Source organism: Mesoplodon bidens (genome assembly GCF_964165515.1).
Source record: "Mesoplodon bidens genome assembly, chromosome: 11".
Lineage (NCBI taxonomy): Eukaryota > Metazoa > Chordata > Mammalia > Artiodactyla > Ziphiidae > Mesoplodon > Mesoplodon bidens.
Window position 1 is genome coordinate 82,243,613 of NC_138167.1, and position 16,848 is coordinate 82,260,460.

The following is a 16,848-nucleotide window of genomic DNA, read 5'->3' on the forward strand; positions in this document are numbered from 1 at the left end:
TGACTCTACTACCCAAAGCAATCTACAGATTCAATGCAATCCCTATCAAACTACCACTGGAATTTTTCACAGAACTAGAACAAAAAATTTCAAAATTTGTTTGGAAAAACAAAAGACCCCGAATAGCCAAAGCAATCTTGAGAAAGAAAAACGGAGCTGGAGGAATCAGGCTCCCTGACTTCAGACTATACTACAAAGCTACAGTAATCAAGACAGTATGGTACTGGCATAAAAACAGAAAGATAGATCAATGGAACAGGATAGAAAGCCCAGAGATAAACCCACGCACATATGGTCAACTTATCTTTGATAAAGGAGGCAGGAATGTACAGTGGAGAAAGGACAGCCTCTTCAATAAGTGGTGCTGGGAAAACTGGACAGGGACATGTAGAAGTATGAGATTAGATCATTCCCTAACACCATACACAAAAATAAGCTCAAAATGGATTAAAGACCTAAATGTAAGGCCAGAAACTATCAAACTCTTAGAGGAAAACATAGGCAGAACACTCTATGACATAAATCACAGCAAGATCCTTTTGGACCCACCTCCTGGAGAAATGGAAATAAAATCAAAAATAAACAAATGGGACCTAATGAAACTTCAAAGCTTTTGCACAGCAAAGGAAACCATAAACAAGACCAAAAGACAACCCTCAGAATGGGAGAAAATATTTGCAAATGAAGCAACTGACAAAGGATTAATCTCCAAAATTTATAAACAGCTCATGCAGCTCAATAGCAAAAAAACAAACAACTCAATCCAAAAATGGGCAGAAGACTTAAATAGGCATTTCTCCAAAGAAGATATACAGACTGCCAACAAACACATGAAAGAATGCTCAACATCATTAATCATTAGAGAAATGCAAATCAAAACTACAATGAGATATCATCTCACACCAGTCAGAATGGCCATCATCAAGAAATCTAGAAACAATAAATGCTGGAGAGGGTGTGGAGAAAAGGGAACACTCTTGCACTGTTGGTGGGAATGTGAATTGGTACAGCCACTATGGAGAACAGTATGACTGTTCCTTAAAAAACCAAAAATAGAATTACCATATGACCCAGCAATCCCACTACTAGGCATATACCCTAAGAAAACCATAATTCAAAAAGAGTAATATACCACAATGTTCATTGCAGCTCTATTTACAATAGCCAGGACATGGAAGCAACCTAAGTGTCCATCCACAGATGAATGGATAAAGAAGATGTGGTACATATATACAATGGAATATTACTCAGCCATAAAAAGAAACGAAATTATTTGTAGTGAGGTGGATGGACCTAGAGACTGTCATACAGAGTGAAGTAAGTCAGAAAGAGAAAAACAAATACTGTATGGTAACACATATACATGGAATCTAAAAAAAAAAAATTTGTTCTGAAGAACCTAGGGGCAGGACGGGAATAAAGATGCAGACGTAGAGAATGGACTTGAGGACACGGAAGGGGGAAGGGTAAACTGGGACGAAGTGAGAGAGCGGCATGGACATATATACACTACCAAATGTAAAATAGATAGCTAGTGGGAAGCAGCCACATAGCACAGGGAGATCAGCTCGGTGCTTTGTGTCCACCTAGAGGGGTGGGATAGGGAGGGTGAGGGAGACGCAAGAGGGAGCGGATATGGGGATATATGTGTATGTATAGCTGATTCACTTTGTTATACAGCAGAAACTAACACACCATTGTAAAGCAATTATACTCCAATAAAGATGTTTAAAAAAAAAAGAAGTGGGAGGTAAGAGAGCAGAAGAGGTCTGCAACAGTTTCCTGCTTGGGTTACTGGCTGGAGCCAATTATGGAAGAAAAAAAGATGAGCTCAGTTTTGGACACGACAAGTATGAGATCTTTATGATGTTCACTGGATAGATAGGGAGTTCAGAAGAGAGATTTCGGCTAGAGAATCATCAGTACTACTGGGAGTGGAGAGTCTTAGTAACACAAATGAGCCTTAGTCTACCAGGCAGTCTACCCTTGGAATTTCGTAAGTGTTAAGAGTGACAAAGATATGTTCTGCTATGTTCATGAGGTACTTTTGGAAAGTGCCTAAGCATGGAGGTTAGTTGCCTGTGGAGCCAACCATGTGATTAGAGGTTTAGCACTTTCAGTCCCAGCCCCTGACCTCCAGGGAAGGGGGGAGGGGCTGGAAGTTGAATCTATCACCGATGGCCAATGATTCAATCAGTCATGACTATGCTATGAATCCTCCATAAAAACCCAAAAGGATGGGTTTGGGAAGCTTCAAGGGTGATGAACACATGGAGGTGCTGGGAGAGTGGTGTGTCTGCAGAGGCCATGGAAGCCCCGCACCCTTTCCCCACACCTTGCTCTATGTATCTCTTCCCTCTGGCTGTTGCTGAGTTATATTATATCCTTTTATAATAAACCTGTAATCTAGTAAGTAAAATGTTTCCACAAGTTCTGTGAACCACTGCAGCAAATTATCGGGCCCAAGGAGGGGGTCGCGGGAACCTGTGATTTATAGCCAGTCAGTCAGAAGTACAGGTAATGACCTGAGCTTGCAACTGGCATCTGAAGTGGGAGGAGGTGGTTTTGTAAGACTGAACGCTTAACCTGTGGGATCTGACACTGTCTCTGGGTAGATGGTCAGAATTGAGTTGAACTGTAGGACATTCACCTGGTGTCCCAAGAATTATTTGTTGGTATCAGGATGCCCATCTGTCCCCGCCATACAATTTAAGCACCCACTCACATTGCCCAGTATTCTCATTCATGCACCTATGTTACGAACTGAATGTGCCTTCAAACATGCTTGAGCTTTTCTGCATATTAAACCACATGTTGTTTCCAAGGCCTAGAATAATCATTAAATTTGGAATAACATAGCCTTGCAGTCAGACTGATTAGGGTTCAAACACCAGCTCTGCCCACTGCTTTAAGGGGGCTGGGTTTCTCACTCTCCAATAAGCCTCAGTTTCTTCATCTGTAAAAGAGGCATAATAGTACCCGTCTCTTAGGACTGCCATGAGGCTGCAAGATAACAATTCATATAATGCATTTAGAAGACTACCTAGCACATGGTAACTGCTCTACCAGTGACTCATTGGTAGCAATTAACATAATAATACTGGTATAGTAGAAAAAAGCAGAAAATTTCTTTTGTATCAAAAGATCTATGTTTCCTCTCCAGAGCCACTACTTATTATACTGTGTGATTAGCTTTCTTTTTCTCTCTTGTACAATAGGGATAATAACAGTATCTAACTCAGAGTTATTGTGAGGATCCAATGTTTTCTAAAGTACTTTGTAGACTAAAAGCATTCTACCAATACTAGTTATAATAATAATAATAAATACTGTCTCCTGGATGAATAAGTGATTATAGTGACACAATCTCCAAAGCATCTTTACAAAATTTAATAAGTGCACTTTCTCATCCAGCACAGAAAATATTTATTAAGTAACTTACAGCACACAAGTAAATACCATGCTAAGCAAATGAAAGACATTTAGAAGCTGTCAAGTAAAGGACAGACTATTGCATAATCATAAATGGTAGCTATTTTAGCTACTGCTTTCATCTTACCGTATGCGCAGCACTTTTGTCTTCAAAGCCTTTTGGAAAAAAGACACTTTTGAATTGGTTCACATCTGCTTTATTCTCGTCAAAGTTGATGCTGAACTGCTGAAGATATCTCCCATAGCACTGTAAAAGGGCCAATTTATATTCCTGAAATAAAAAGAGGACTTGATGAAGGTTTCAAAATATCATTTTGCTTATCATTATTAAAATTAGGTAATATTCATATTATTCTTAATAGTGTCAATGTTGATTACTACTATTATTGCTATTAGAATCACCATGACACCATTATCCCTACTATTTCCAAACACAAACTTAACAGACACTGTGCTTGGCAATGCATGTGCATTATTTCATTTAATTCTCCTCACAACAAGCCAATTGTGAGATGAGACCATCATGACCTCAAAGATGGGAATATTCACCAGGGCACTGTGTGTGGTAATAACCTGGATATACTCAAAAAACAAAGGTTTAACCTCAACAGATCAAGGTAACCCACAAACTCAGTGAGAGAGGCAGAGGAGTTGCATAACCAGCCCTGCTTCTCTGATACCTCCTAAGCTCCAAAAAAGAAAGAAAGAGTAGGAGAGGGCAGAAAGGGAGGGACAAAAGGGGGAAGGAGGGAGAAAAGAAGGGAGGGAGAAAAAAGAAAAAAGGAAGGAAAGAAGGAAAGAAAGAAGGGAGAAGAGAAAAATGCAGGGGATGAGATGGCTCATCTGTCGACAGTCTCTGAAGTTACATCAAGACGAATCAAAAAAGCCTGAGCTGCTATGATTCTCGTTAGTTCTAATTCATGCTTACATTCCAATTACAAAGTCAGATGCCTCATTTCTGAAGCCCACGGGGCACAGTTGACCTGGAGAGTTTCAGGGCGGTGGATGTAAGCAGGGTTTTACATATGACTCAGCTGCAACCCTTTCTCTGCTTCCTCCCCTGCAACTGTGTTTCCAGGAAAAGCAGCTGCCCTGGGTGTGAACTGCCTATTGGGTGACCTCACCCCTCAGGAGGCACCACGGTCAAACGCTGTTTTGTTTCTATTTCTATTGACTTGTTACTTGCTCACTAATTCTGAATCTTTTCGCTCTAACTTTGATTCACATAATGAATTCAAATCTAGGTTCAAAACCAGCGTGGTCCAACAAGATGAGTTCTACTGTAACTAAAATAAAACTAGATTCTAGAAACCAAAGTAACCACTCAAGTTTGTTTCCAGGATTACAAATACCTTTACCGGCCCACTTTCCCGTCACTGAAAAGTAGTTAAAACCTTTTCTTTGTTCCTCTAGGTAAATTTGTAAATATCCTACCTGAAATATTCTGAATCCTTAGCCACTACCCAACATCAACTTGCTTGATCAACCTGTAAAATGCTCCTTCTTCTTCCTTCCAACCACCTGGATACTTCTCAAACCACCCCAAACTGGGCTGTGTATCACCAGCTTCTTATTATGTTGAGCAGAAGCATAAAAATAGGGGGGCACGCCTCTAATTCTGGTCAAAACTATTATTCCACTTCACATGAATATAGCTTACAAGTTGGATCTCACCTGGGGCTTTTTTCTGTGGTTTTCCAAACTCCGTATGGTCCAATTACATGGAGCTAAGATGATTCTCTAATTTGGGCAGCAGAAAATAGATCTTAGTGCTTCCTTATGAAAGTTCCTCCACATCTTAGCCTCTAATTGGTAACTTTCCCTCCCAGACCAAAAAGATTCAAGTCCAGAAAGTAGAAATGGAGGAGGGAAATGAAGCTGAGAAACTAGATTGAGAAGACTTGAAACTGCCCCCACGGAGTTAACAGAAGCTCATGACAAATAGAAATTCGTAAGCTTGTCTTACAGAACAGATAAGGGAACGGCTTGGTAAAACCGCTTTGTTTGTGAACTACCTTAACTGATTAAGCCCGCTTTAGTTCTGTTTTGTTTTGTTTTCTCCTCTTTCTTTTTTCCTCTCATAAATTGCATAACTTCCCAGCTTCACGCAGCTCGGCTGTTTCACAGGAACTTGGAGTCAGCTCTTGCCCACGGCGAACCGGCTGGGGCTGGTTGGGACCACCGACCCTAAAACTGGGCCTGCGCAGGTGACCCTTGAATGGCCTTTTGACGTCAGAGGCTGGAAAACTCCGCCCTCCGGTCCTGCTAAACGCCTCCATTTTGAATACACAGAAGCACGTAGCCCAGATGAACCTGCGCAGAACACCGACTACCTCACCATTTTCCGTACCTCCAGTCATCTTTCCCCGCCGTGCCTAAAACCACTCTGCTTATATCTCGTAAATATCCCCAACTCCCTCGCCTTAGGGGAGGCGGATCTGAGACTCGTTCTTCGCTTGGCTGCCTTGTGAATAAACTCTTTCTCTGCTGCAAACCTCAGCGGCTCAGCATTTGGCTCTCTGCGTGGGGAAAATGGACCTGGCTCGGTAACAGACTGAATACTGCTGGTGTCTGGCGTAAAATCACTTTGTGTAAAATAACTCTTAGTCCAAGGATCCCACGTGTGCCAAAGACTCATATTTAATTTGGAATAATTTGGGCCTGTGCCAGACCTTAGAGGGAAAATTCACATTTTCGTTCACTGAAAACCCAGCCATGGTGTGGTCTTATCAAACTTAAGTCTATGAGTCCACAGCAATCCAATACTTCCGCATTGCTATAGAACTAGAAAAAGGGCACAAAGTCGGTTGGAATACAACACCGAGCAAGAAACAGGGTATGTATGGAATGACCGCTGTAATTACTGATACATACAGCAAAATGTAAAGAAGGAGCTGAAAGTCATTAAAACAAGGCACCTGGAAGCAAGCAACATAGCAGCAAGGCCAGGAGCTATGAGAGTTGTCTGCTGGGCAAGGACAGCCATGTGAAAAACAACAGGAAGTGGTGTCTGGGCTCCTTTGTATAAGGTAGGAACATGATGACTCAGCATTTCCTGTCGGGCGCCTACCACACCCTCTGTTAACTAGTGGCTGTGCTTATGCTTCGCCAGCCGTCTTTCTGTTCAGGAATCTCTCACCTCTGGAGAATCCCAACCACAAAATTTTAGAGTGAACACTTTTTTGGTTACTGTGCGTCATTAAAATTTGTATGTATTCCCTTATATTTTTCTAAGAAAAAAAATCAAATCATGTAAAATAGGAATGGTATCAAATCAAAAAGATAATAATTAGCCAAATGAGTTTCATTTGGGCTCTTTCTACTCCGGAGGTACTTACTTTCATTTCACAAAGTCTATCTCCAACCTTCAGAAGCTTTTCGTTGTAATAGGCAGCTGGCAGCCGGGGGGCGTATTTGGTCCAGATATTAAACAAAGAGGTGGCACTGTAAAAATCATAAAGTAAAATGATATCCTCAAAGTCAGCAGAAAACCTAAATTAGCAAGCAATACTTTGAAACTTACCTTGTGCTCTTTTTTTTTTAAAGTATTCAGGTGGGGGGTTTTATAAATTTATTTATTTATTTTTGGCGCGTTGGGTCTTCCTTGCTTAGCACAGGCTTTCTCTAGTTGCGGTGAGCGGGGATCGGGGGCTGCTCTTCGTTGTGGTGCGTGGGCTTCTCATTGCGGTGGCTTCTCGTTGCGGAGCAGGGGCTCTAGGCACCCGGGCTTCAGTAGTTGTGGTTCATGGGCTCTAGAGCGCAGGCTCAGTAGTTGTGGTGCACAGGCTTAGTTGCACCATGGCATGTGGGATCTTCCCAGACCAGGGCTTGAACCCGTGTACCCTGCATTGGCAGGCGGATTCTTAACCACTGTGCCACCAGGGAAGTCCATGCTCTTTTTAATGTGCTTTATTGTTAATGTCTAATTATTGATAAACGTAATTATGGTTAAAAGTATTGTTTCCTTTATAACAAGCACTGATAGTTCTTTATACGCATTTTTAATGGTTTTAATTTTACTATTTTTTATTGGGGTATAGTTGATATATAATATTATATAAGTTTTAGATGTACAACATAGTGATTCACAATTTTATAGTTATTATCAAATATTGACCATATTTCCTGTGCTGTACAATATATCCTTGTAGCTTATTTATTTTATACATAGTAGTTTGTACCTCTTAATCCCCTACCTCCATCTTTCCCCTCCCCCTTCTAGAACAAACCACTAGTTTGTTCTCTATGTCTGGGAGTCCATTTCTTTTTTGTTATATTCACTAGTTTGTTGTATTTTTTAGATTCCACATAGAAGTGATATCGTACAGTATTCGTCATTCTCTGTCTGACTTCTTTCACCTAGCATAATGCCCTCCAAGTCTATCCATGTTGTTGCAAATAGCAAGATTTTATTCTTTGTTATGGCTGAGTAATATTCCATTGTGTGCGTGCCCTCGTTTGTGTGTGATAAAGACATCTTCTTTATCCATTCATCTGTTGAAGGACACAGGTTGTTTCCATATCTTAGCTATTATAAATACTGCTGCTATGAACATTGGGACTATACTCTTTGTATGCATTTTTTTAAATTGACTTTATTTTTTAGAGTAGTTCTAAGTCCACAGAAAAACTGAGCAGAAAGTATAGAGATTCCCTGTATACCACCATCTCCCGCACAGGCACAGCCTCCTCCATTATCAACATCACCCACCAAAGTGGTACATTTGTTAACAATTAATGAACCTACACTGACACATCATTATCACCCAGTGTCCATAGTTTACATTAGTGTTTATCCTTGGTGTTATCCATTCTATGGGTTTGGACAAATGTATAATGACATGTATCCACCATTGTATCATACAGAGTAGTTTCACTGCCCTAAAGATCGTCTGTGCTCTGCCTGTTTATCACTCCCTCCCCACTAACCCCAGGCAACCATTGAACTTTTTACTCTTTCCATAGTTTTGCCTTTTTCAAAATGTCATATAGTTGGAATCATATATATGTATCATTTTCAGATTGGCTTCTTTCACTTAGTAATCTGCATGTAAGATTCACCCATGTTTTTTCCATGGCTTGATAGCTTATTTCCTTTTAGCATTGAATAATATTCCATTGTCTGTATATACCACAGTTTATCAGTTTACTTACTGAGAGACATCTTGTTTGCGTCCAAGTCTTAGCAATTTGAGTAAAGCTGCTATTAACATCCTTGTGCAAATTTTCATATGGACATAAGTTTTCAACTCCTTTGGGTAAATACCAAGGATCACAACTGCTGGATTATATGGTAAGAGTGTGTTTAGTTTTGTAAGAAAACATCAAGCTGTCTTCAAAAGTGGCTTGTACCTCTTTGCATTTCCACCAGCAGTGAATGAGAATTTTCCTGTTGACCCACATCCTTGTCAGCATTTGGTCTTCTTATTGTTCTGAATTTTGGTCATTCTAATAGTTGTGTAGTGGTATCTTGTTGTTTTAACTTGCATCTTCCTGATAACATATGATTTAGAGCATCTTTTCATATATGTATTTGCCATTTGTGTATCTTCCTTGGGTAGATGTCTGTTAAGTTTTTTGGCTCGTTTTTTTTTTTTTTTTTTTTTTTTTTTTTGCGGTACGCGGGCCTCTCACTGTTGTGGCCTCTCCCATTGCGGAGCACAGGCTCCGGACACGCAGGGTCAGCGGCCATGGCTCACGGGCCCCACCACTCCGCGGCATGTGGGATCTTCCCGGACTGGGGCACGAACCCGCGTTCCCTGCATCGGCAGGCGGACTCAACCACTGCGCCACCAGGGAAGCCCTTGGCTTCCTTTTTAAATCAGGTTGTTTGTTTTCCTAATGCTGAGTTTCTAGAGTTCTATGTATATTTTGGATAGTAGTCCTATCAGATATGTCTTTTGCAAGTATTTTCTCCCAGTCTGTGGCTTGGCTTTCATTCGCTTGACAGTGTCTTTCACAGGGCAGAAAATTTTAATTTTAATGAGGTCCAATTTATCAATTCTTTCTTTCATGGATCGTGCCTTTGGTGTTGTATCTTAAAAGTCATTGTCGGGCCTCCCTGGTGGCGCAGTGGTTGAGAGTCCGCCTGCCGATGCAGGGGATACGGGTTCGTGCCCCGGTCTGGGAGGATCCCATATGCCGCGGAGTGGCTGGGCCCGTGAGCCATGGCCGCTGGGCCTGCGCATCCGGAGCCTGTGCTCCGCAGCGGGAGAGGCCACAACAGTGAGAGGCCCGCATACCGCAAAAAGAAAAAAAAAAAAAAAAAAAAAAGTCATTGTCAAACCCACGGTCATCTAGATTTCTCCTACATTATCTTCTAGGAGTTTTACAGCATTGCATTTTACATTTAGGTTTGTGATCCATTTTGAGTTAATTTTTGGGAAGGATGTAAAAAGTCTGTGTCTAAATTCAATTTTTCACATGTGCATGTCCAGTTGTTCCAGCACCATTGTTAAAAAGACTGTCTTTGCTCCATTGTATTAACATTACTCCTTTGTGATAGACCAGTTGACTATATTTATGTCAGTCTGGGCTCTTTATTCTGTGCCTTTGATCTATTTGTCCATTCTTTTGCCATACCACGCTGTCTTGGTTAGTGTAACTTTATAGTAAATCTTGAAGTCAGGTAGTGTCAGTCCTCCAACTTTGTTCTTCTTCAGTATTGTTTTGCCTATTCTTGGTCTTTTGGCAACATGAATATTTTTCATTTCATTTTCACAACAACTGAGATGGGTAATATCAGTATCCAAAATATACAGTTGATGAAACTGAGGCAGGGTGCATCTATGCTCGTAGCCAGTATATTACTGGGCCTTCCAGTCCTCTGGAATATGAACTCCCTGAGGGCAAGGACCTCGTGTATATTATTCATTGCCCAGCCCCCAAGAGTAGTGAATGTCTAGTATATGTCAGTACTCAATACACACTTGTTGAAAGAATGAATGAATGAATATAAACGACTAGGGAAAAGAATTCCTTGTTTTTTTTTTTTTTTTTTTTTTGCTTTTCTGTAGAGAGTTCCAGGGTTCAAATACCCAGTCAGTTTAGGGCTATGCTTCCTACATGGTTTCTGATCAGAATTCAAAGGGTAGCAGATCACTGCCTGTTTTGTTCACTCATTTAGTTAATATTTACTCCTTCCCCCTCTCTCAGAAATTATTAATGCTTCTAGGAAAAATCCAAATTTCTCTTAGCAGTCATCCAGTCCTATCTCATAAATTTCTACATAAGAATGGTGTTATGGACAATATGTGCATCCCGTCAAAATTCATATGTTGAAGCCCTAATCCACAGTGTAGCTGTATTTGGAGAGGGAGACTCTAAGGAAGTAATTAAGGTTAAATGAGGTCATAAGGGTGGGGCCCTAGTCCACTGGGATTAATCCATTCTAAAAAGAGACACCAGAGAGCTTGTTCTCTCTCCCTCTCTCTCTCTAACCGCCCCACGCCCATCCCATCTCTGTCTCTCTGTGCTTGCACAGAGGAAAGGCTATATGAGAACAAAGTGGACATCTGCAAGCCAGGAAGAGAGCTCTCACCAGAAACTGCTCCTGCCAGACCCTTGTCTGGGACTTTTAGCCTCCAGAACTGTGAGAAAACAAATTTCCGTTGCTTAAGCCACCCAGTCTATGGTATTTTGTTATGGCAGCCCAAACTGACTAATTAGTAATTACTGGTTAGTAATTAGTAGCCCAAACTGACTAATACAGACAGGAAGCTAAACTTAAGGACTGAAGATGGCTCTAGTATCAATATTTACCATGTACACGTTGGGGTATTAATGGAACAACCTCAACAGAAACATGTCAATTAATTCATTTAGGTAATTAAATGAGTGACAAGGGAAGAGGGGGTACAGGGTATTCCTACCTTCATGGACTGATTAATAATATTTAGGGGTAGGAAATATATATACGTGTACCTTGTAGTAAATAACCATGCCAAATAAAGAGTGTGGCAAATACAGCCCATAGAAGTTTAAAAAGGTAAATGTGTTTTGCTTTGTTTGTTTGTTTTACCCTTTTCATGTTCATTTGCTGCTTCATGAAATGCTATAGTATTAGAATAAATATAATGAATCCAAGAAATTCACCAAGTCTTGATAGAATTCTTAAATTATGTAGATGAAAGAGTTAATTCTTCCAAACCTTACAGATGAGATGATGATGAGTAGGTTTGTTACTCATAAAAGAAAAATACCAGCTTCATTAAATCAATCAAGGTTATATAATAAGAGAATTTTTTTTTAAGTGTACCATAAGTTCAAGTTAAGACTGCTCATTGGGAATGGCTTACATAATAATTAAATCAGGAAAATATAATACATACTATGTAATGTATATCATTTAAGAAAAGAATGTTAATATATTTTGGTTTGCTATTTGATTATAGCTGCTATTGGATACTTAGAATTTTCTAAAACAAAAATCATAACTGTATAAACAGAATATCAAAATTTTATGTGCTTATAACAAAAGCATACCTTTAAAATATATCACACTCTAAATTTAAGGACATTGCTGATATGATCAAAATCTATATTTTAGATAAAATGAATTTTTATGCTTACAGAAGTTCCTGTAGTTATAAAAAGAAACAATTTTTGATTTTAAAAAATAACCATCTGGGCTTCCCTGGTGGCGCAGTGGTTGAGAGTCTGCCTGCCGATGCAGGGGACACGGGCTCGTGCCCCGGTCCGGGAAGATCCCACATGCCGCGGAGCGGCTGGGCCCGTGAGCCATGGCCGCTGAGCCTGCGCGTCTGGAGCCTGTGCTCCGCAACGGGAGAGGCCACAACAGTGAGAGGCCCGCATACCTCAAAAAAAAAATAAATAAATAAATAAATAACCATCTGTCAAATATGTTATAAAAACAACTCCTACCTCCTGTACTCCTAACTGGTCTCCACATCACCATCATTGCCCCATTTGGACAAAGTCACCAAAATATTTTAAAACAAAAATCACATAAGGTTAATTCTTTGTCAAAAACTAGGCAATGGTCTCCCGTTGCATTTGGAATAAATGCAGACTCTATAAATGGCCTCTAAAACCTTCCACAGCCCTACCTACTCCTCTAATCTCATCTCATACCACTGCACCCACACTCTCCACACTGTGCTAGACAGGGCTCTGTCCTGTCCTTCCTTCCTCCAAAGGCCCCCGACTCTTTCCTGCCAAGATCGTCCCACATGCTTGTTCCCTCTGTTTATCCTCTCTCCTTGCTGGTTGACTGCCAGGCGCTGGCTTTCTCTAGTTGTGGTGAGCAGGGGCTACTCTTCATTGCGGTGCGAGGGCTTCTTATTGCGGTGGCTTCTCTTGTTGCAGAGCACGGGCTCTAGGCGCTCGGGCTTCAGCAGTTGTGGCATGCAGGCTCAGCAGTTGTGGCTCATGGGCTCTAGAGCACAGGCTCAGTAGTTGTGGCGCACAGGCTTAGTTGCTCCGTGGCATGTGGGATCTTCCTGGACCAGGGCTCGAACCCGTGTCCCCTGCATTGGCAGGCAGATTCTTAACCACTGCGTCACCAGGGAAGCCCTACTGCCAGGCATCCTTCTAATCTCAGCTTAATGTCACCTCCCTCACCATTCCTTTGAAGGCAGGTCTCCGCTGTGTTGCCGTTAAGCCTGTGCTCAAGTGTTATCTACTCCAACCACCTTATTGAAAATTGCAACCTCCTGTCTCCCACTCCATAACCCTTCCTCTCTTTTTCTCCCTAGCATTTATCATTTTCTAGGTCACCATAAAATTACTTCTTTTATATGTTTATTGTCTATTTCCCCCTCTAGAATATAAGCACCAAAAGAGCAGGGATTTTTTTCTGGTTCATTGCTGTATCCCCAGCAGTTAGTGCAATACCTGGCACACATAAGCTCTCAGTAGCTTCTTCATAGCCCTTGTTTGTGTGTTGACTTAGTGACTCATTAAAGGCCTATCTCCCTCTCTCTATGAGCACAGATTCCCATATCTATTTTGTTTATCACTGTATAACCCATGACTAGTGCAGGCCCTGGCATATAGTAGGCACTCAATAAAAAATTATTCTGTAAATAAATGGCTAAATATGTGAGAGATTAGATGGCAAAGGTCCATGTCAATCCTTAATGTTTGTGACTCTCTGTTTAAAGATGGGGCAGATACTGTATTTACCAGTTGACCCAGGTCTACAATTATTGAGAATGCAAGGGTAATTCTTGAATTCTTTCAATGCCAAATACTCACTGAATGTTCACTATGTCCCAACCCTCAGGGTAGGTGATAGAGCAATGAAAAAGAGGCTCATCGTCATCAGGGAGCTTACACATTCTAATCAGGCAGATAGACAGTACAAAAGAAAAGAAACAAATACAAGTATAAATTGATGGGTGAACCTGCATTTGATATGAAAGGCCACTCTAAGGAGGTAACAACTGAGCTAAGGCCTGAAAGAAGAGAAGGAGCCAGATATTTGAAAAGTTAAGAACATTTCAGACAAAGGAGGCATCAAATATAAAGTCCCTGGGGTGAGAAACAGAAGTATCTGTTTCCCTATAAAGTCCTGAGACAGAAGTGAGGAATGAGCTGAGATGAGAGAGGCAGGCAAGGCCAGAGCCTCAGACCCTGGAAGACACCAGAAGTAGTCTTAATTTTATTCTAAATGCAAAGGGAAACAAAAGTCTTTAGATAGGGGAGTGGGTGATTTATTTATAAAGGTTACCCTGACTGCTATGTGAAGGATAGATCTGAGACTCAAGTAGCTGCAGGGAAAATTTGAGATGGTGATGGTTTGAACTAGAATGTTGGTAGTGGAGATGGGAAGATAAACTGCTATCTAAGGCACCAAAACAGAAACATTTTCAATATAAATATATGTAGCTTAGCTACATAATGTGCTTTCCTTAGTCAATTCTTGGTTCTCATCTTACTTGGCCCATCAGCATGATTTGCCACAGTTGATTGATCATTCCTTCCTTCTTAAAATACTTTCAGTACACCACACACTTACTGGTTTTCCTCTACCTCTTTAGCTGCTCCTTCTTAGTCTCTGCCAGTTTCTTCTTATCTTCCCAACTTGTCAGTGTTGGAGGGTCCCAGGGTTAAGTCCATGGACTCTCCTCTTCTCCATCTACACTCACGCCCTTAGCTATTCCATCAAATGTCAGAGCTTAAATATCATCAATATGCTGATGAATCCCAGTGTACTTCTCCTCTGACCTCCAGACTCAAATGTCCAACTACCTACATAATAGCTCTGCCTGGATGGTGAATTACATCTCAATCTTAATATATATAAAAACTAAACTCTTCATCTCCCTCACTTCTGCCCGAAACCTGTCCTTCCCACAGTCACAATCCCACCCCAGGACCTTTACGCTTGCCATTCTCCCTGTGTGGCCGACTCTTTCTACAGAAATCCTCATCACTTACTACCATAACATCTTCTCATCTTTCTCAAAGGTCACTTTTCCTGACTTTCCTTGACCATGCTCCCTGCCATCCCATTTTAAATTATAACACCCATCTGATTTCCTCATCTTCCTCCCTGCTCTAGTTTTCTCCCTAGCACTTATCTCCTTGTAAAATAATTTCCTTACATATTTGTTTAGTGGCTGTCTGTAGTCACAAAAATACATGCTCCATGAGGCTATGAATTTGTATATCTTTTAACTTGATGTTTTCCTAGTTCCTGGAATAGAACCTGATATTTAGGAGGTGCTCAATAAATATGTAGTTAAATGCATGAATGAATAATAAACATAAGTTAAAACTATTTCTTCATATTAAATACATGGATGAAAAATATAAGATGAAGCTATTGGCTATTCTGGTATTCTTTGCCACTTGTCTACATTTCTAGCTGTTCAGTTTGCAGTGTTTTGACTGGGAAAGAAAGATGGTAACACAAACAGGAAAGAACCTTAAAAACAGGTAGTCTGCAGTTCAAGATAATAACATGGTGATAGAATCCAAAAAAAGGCAAAAGTGCAAAATGAGTCACAAAATCAAGAAAAAGTCACTGTGATCCTAGTAACAATATAAAAAGGAATAAAGTACAAATGTTCACAGAATGACATACTTCATGGCATCAAGAATTAACTTTTTCATGAACCTGAGCTACCTCAAAGTTATTCCTTTTCCTCCATGTAGAAAATTGTACCCACAACATGGAAAGTTGTGAAAACTGTGAGTGAGCCAAAAATTTATTGGCATGGATTAGCAATTAGAAGACACTCAGAAACAGAAATGGTGAGTTATGAAACATTTCTTTGTTGATTTTTATTCTGACCCGAGCAGGAAGCCAAGATACATTTACCAGGAATTAAGGATTGTAATAGCGATGAGTCTCCACTTCTTAAACTTTGTTTATATCTCCAGGGCCCTTTGGCCAGGTTCTGAGTCCGCAACACTGACCCAGCTCCGGGACCACCACCTGCATCCTCAAAAGCATCTCCTCCTTTGGCCCCGGGAGTTGCCCTTCTCCAGACAGCGCCCGCCCCCGAGCCCTGCCTCTGCTTACCAACGCCGGTGGAACTCATGCTCCTTTTCCTCCGTTGTAGCTAAAGCCTTCTTTCTCTTCATAAAGCCTAGCAACTCCTGGATCTCCTTCTCACAGGAGGCCAGGAGTGGGTTTTTAGCGTCCAGCGGCCCATAAAACACTGCGAGGGGCAACAAGTCCTCGCGGCAGGTCGAGCGAGGCAGTGGGCTGGGAGAGCTCGCCTTTGACTCCAGGGGTATCTTTGAGATCGCAGTCGAGGTCGGGGGCGGGGTCGGCGGCGGTCCTGGCGGCGACACAGACGTGGGAAACACGTTGGATGGAGAGGTCGAACAGGTGCCTTGCGCCGCCATGTTGACCAGACCCGGGCCTGACCAAGAGTGTGTGTGTGTACACGCGGTTGCCTGGCGACGGTCTCGTGGCAACCAGGCATCCCGCGCGCTCTCGGGAAAACACAGCGGCCCCTGGAGGGCAAAGGAAGAAAAAACCCGGTCCAGAAAGCAATGTTGCTCCTGAGGTGCTTTTGCTCTCTGGCTCATCGCTGTATGAGATGAGAAAGGAGAGAAGGTTCTGGGCAGAGAGCGAATAGGAGTGCCAGAAACTTAGGATCACAAATCCAAACTATACGTTTTCCATTTCGACCACTTAATAATGATGATCATTAATATGTGCCAGGCATTGTTCTAAGTATTTGGAACATAATCTCATTTACTTCATTTAATCATCGTTATAGCTTTACAATTTAGGATATTATTAGTATCTCCATTTCACAGTTTAAGAAACCAGAGTTTAGGGAGGTTAGTCATTTGACCAAGGTCAGAGTAGGGTCAGGGACCAGGTCTCAGCCTTCTGACTCCAAAGCCTGTGCTCAAAATGAACAGGCTATATTGACCATCCCCCAAGACTAAGCTTAACAGTCGACTTGAAATTAGGGTAATATCTGACAG

General features: G+C 41.3%; 1 protein-coding gene across 1 annotated transcript in view; it reads right to left on the minus strand.

The window, feature by feature from the left end:
* Positions 1-16,334, minus strand: part of CFAP54 (cilia and flagella associated protein 54) — a gene marked incomplete at its 5' end in the record, with an annotated part of 331,419 nt that extends 315,085 nt beyond the window's left edge. Inside the window, 4 exon segments of the mRNA XM_081249749.1 lie at positions 3,560-3,703; positions 6,771-6,876; positions 15,926-16,260; positions 16,263-16,334. Of these exon segments, the coding sequence (XP_081105875.1) occupies positions 3,560-3,703; positions 6,771-6,876; positions 15,926-16,260; positions 16,263-16,334 (657 nt within the window).
* Between the last annotated feature and the right edge of the window lie 514 nt (positions 16,335-16,848).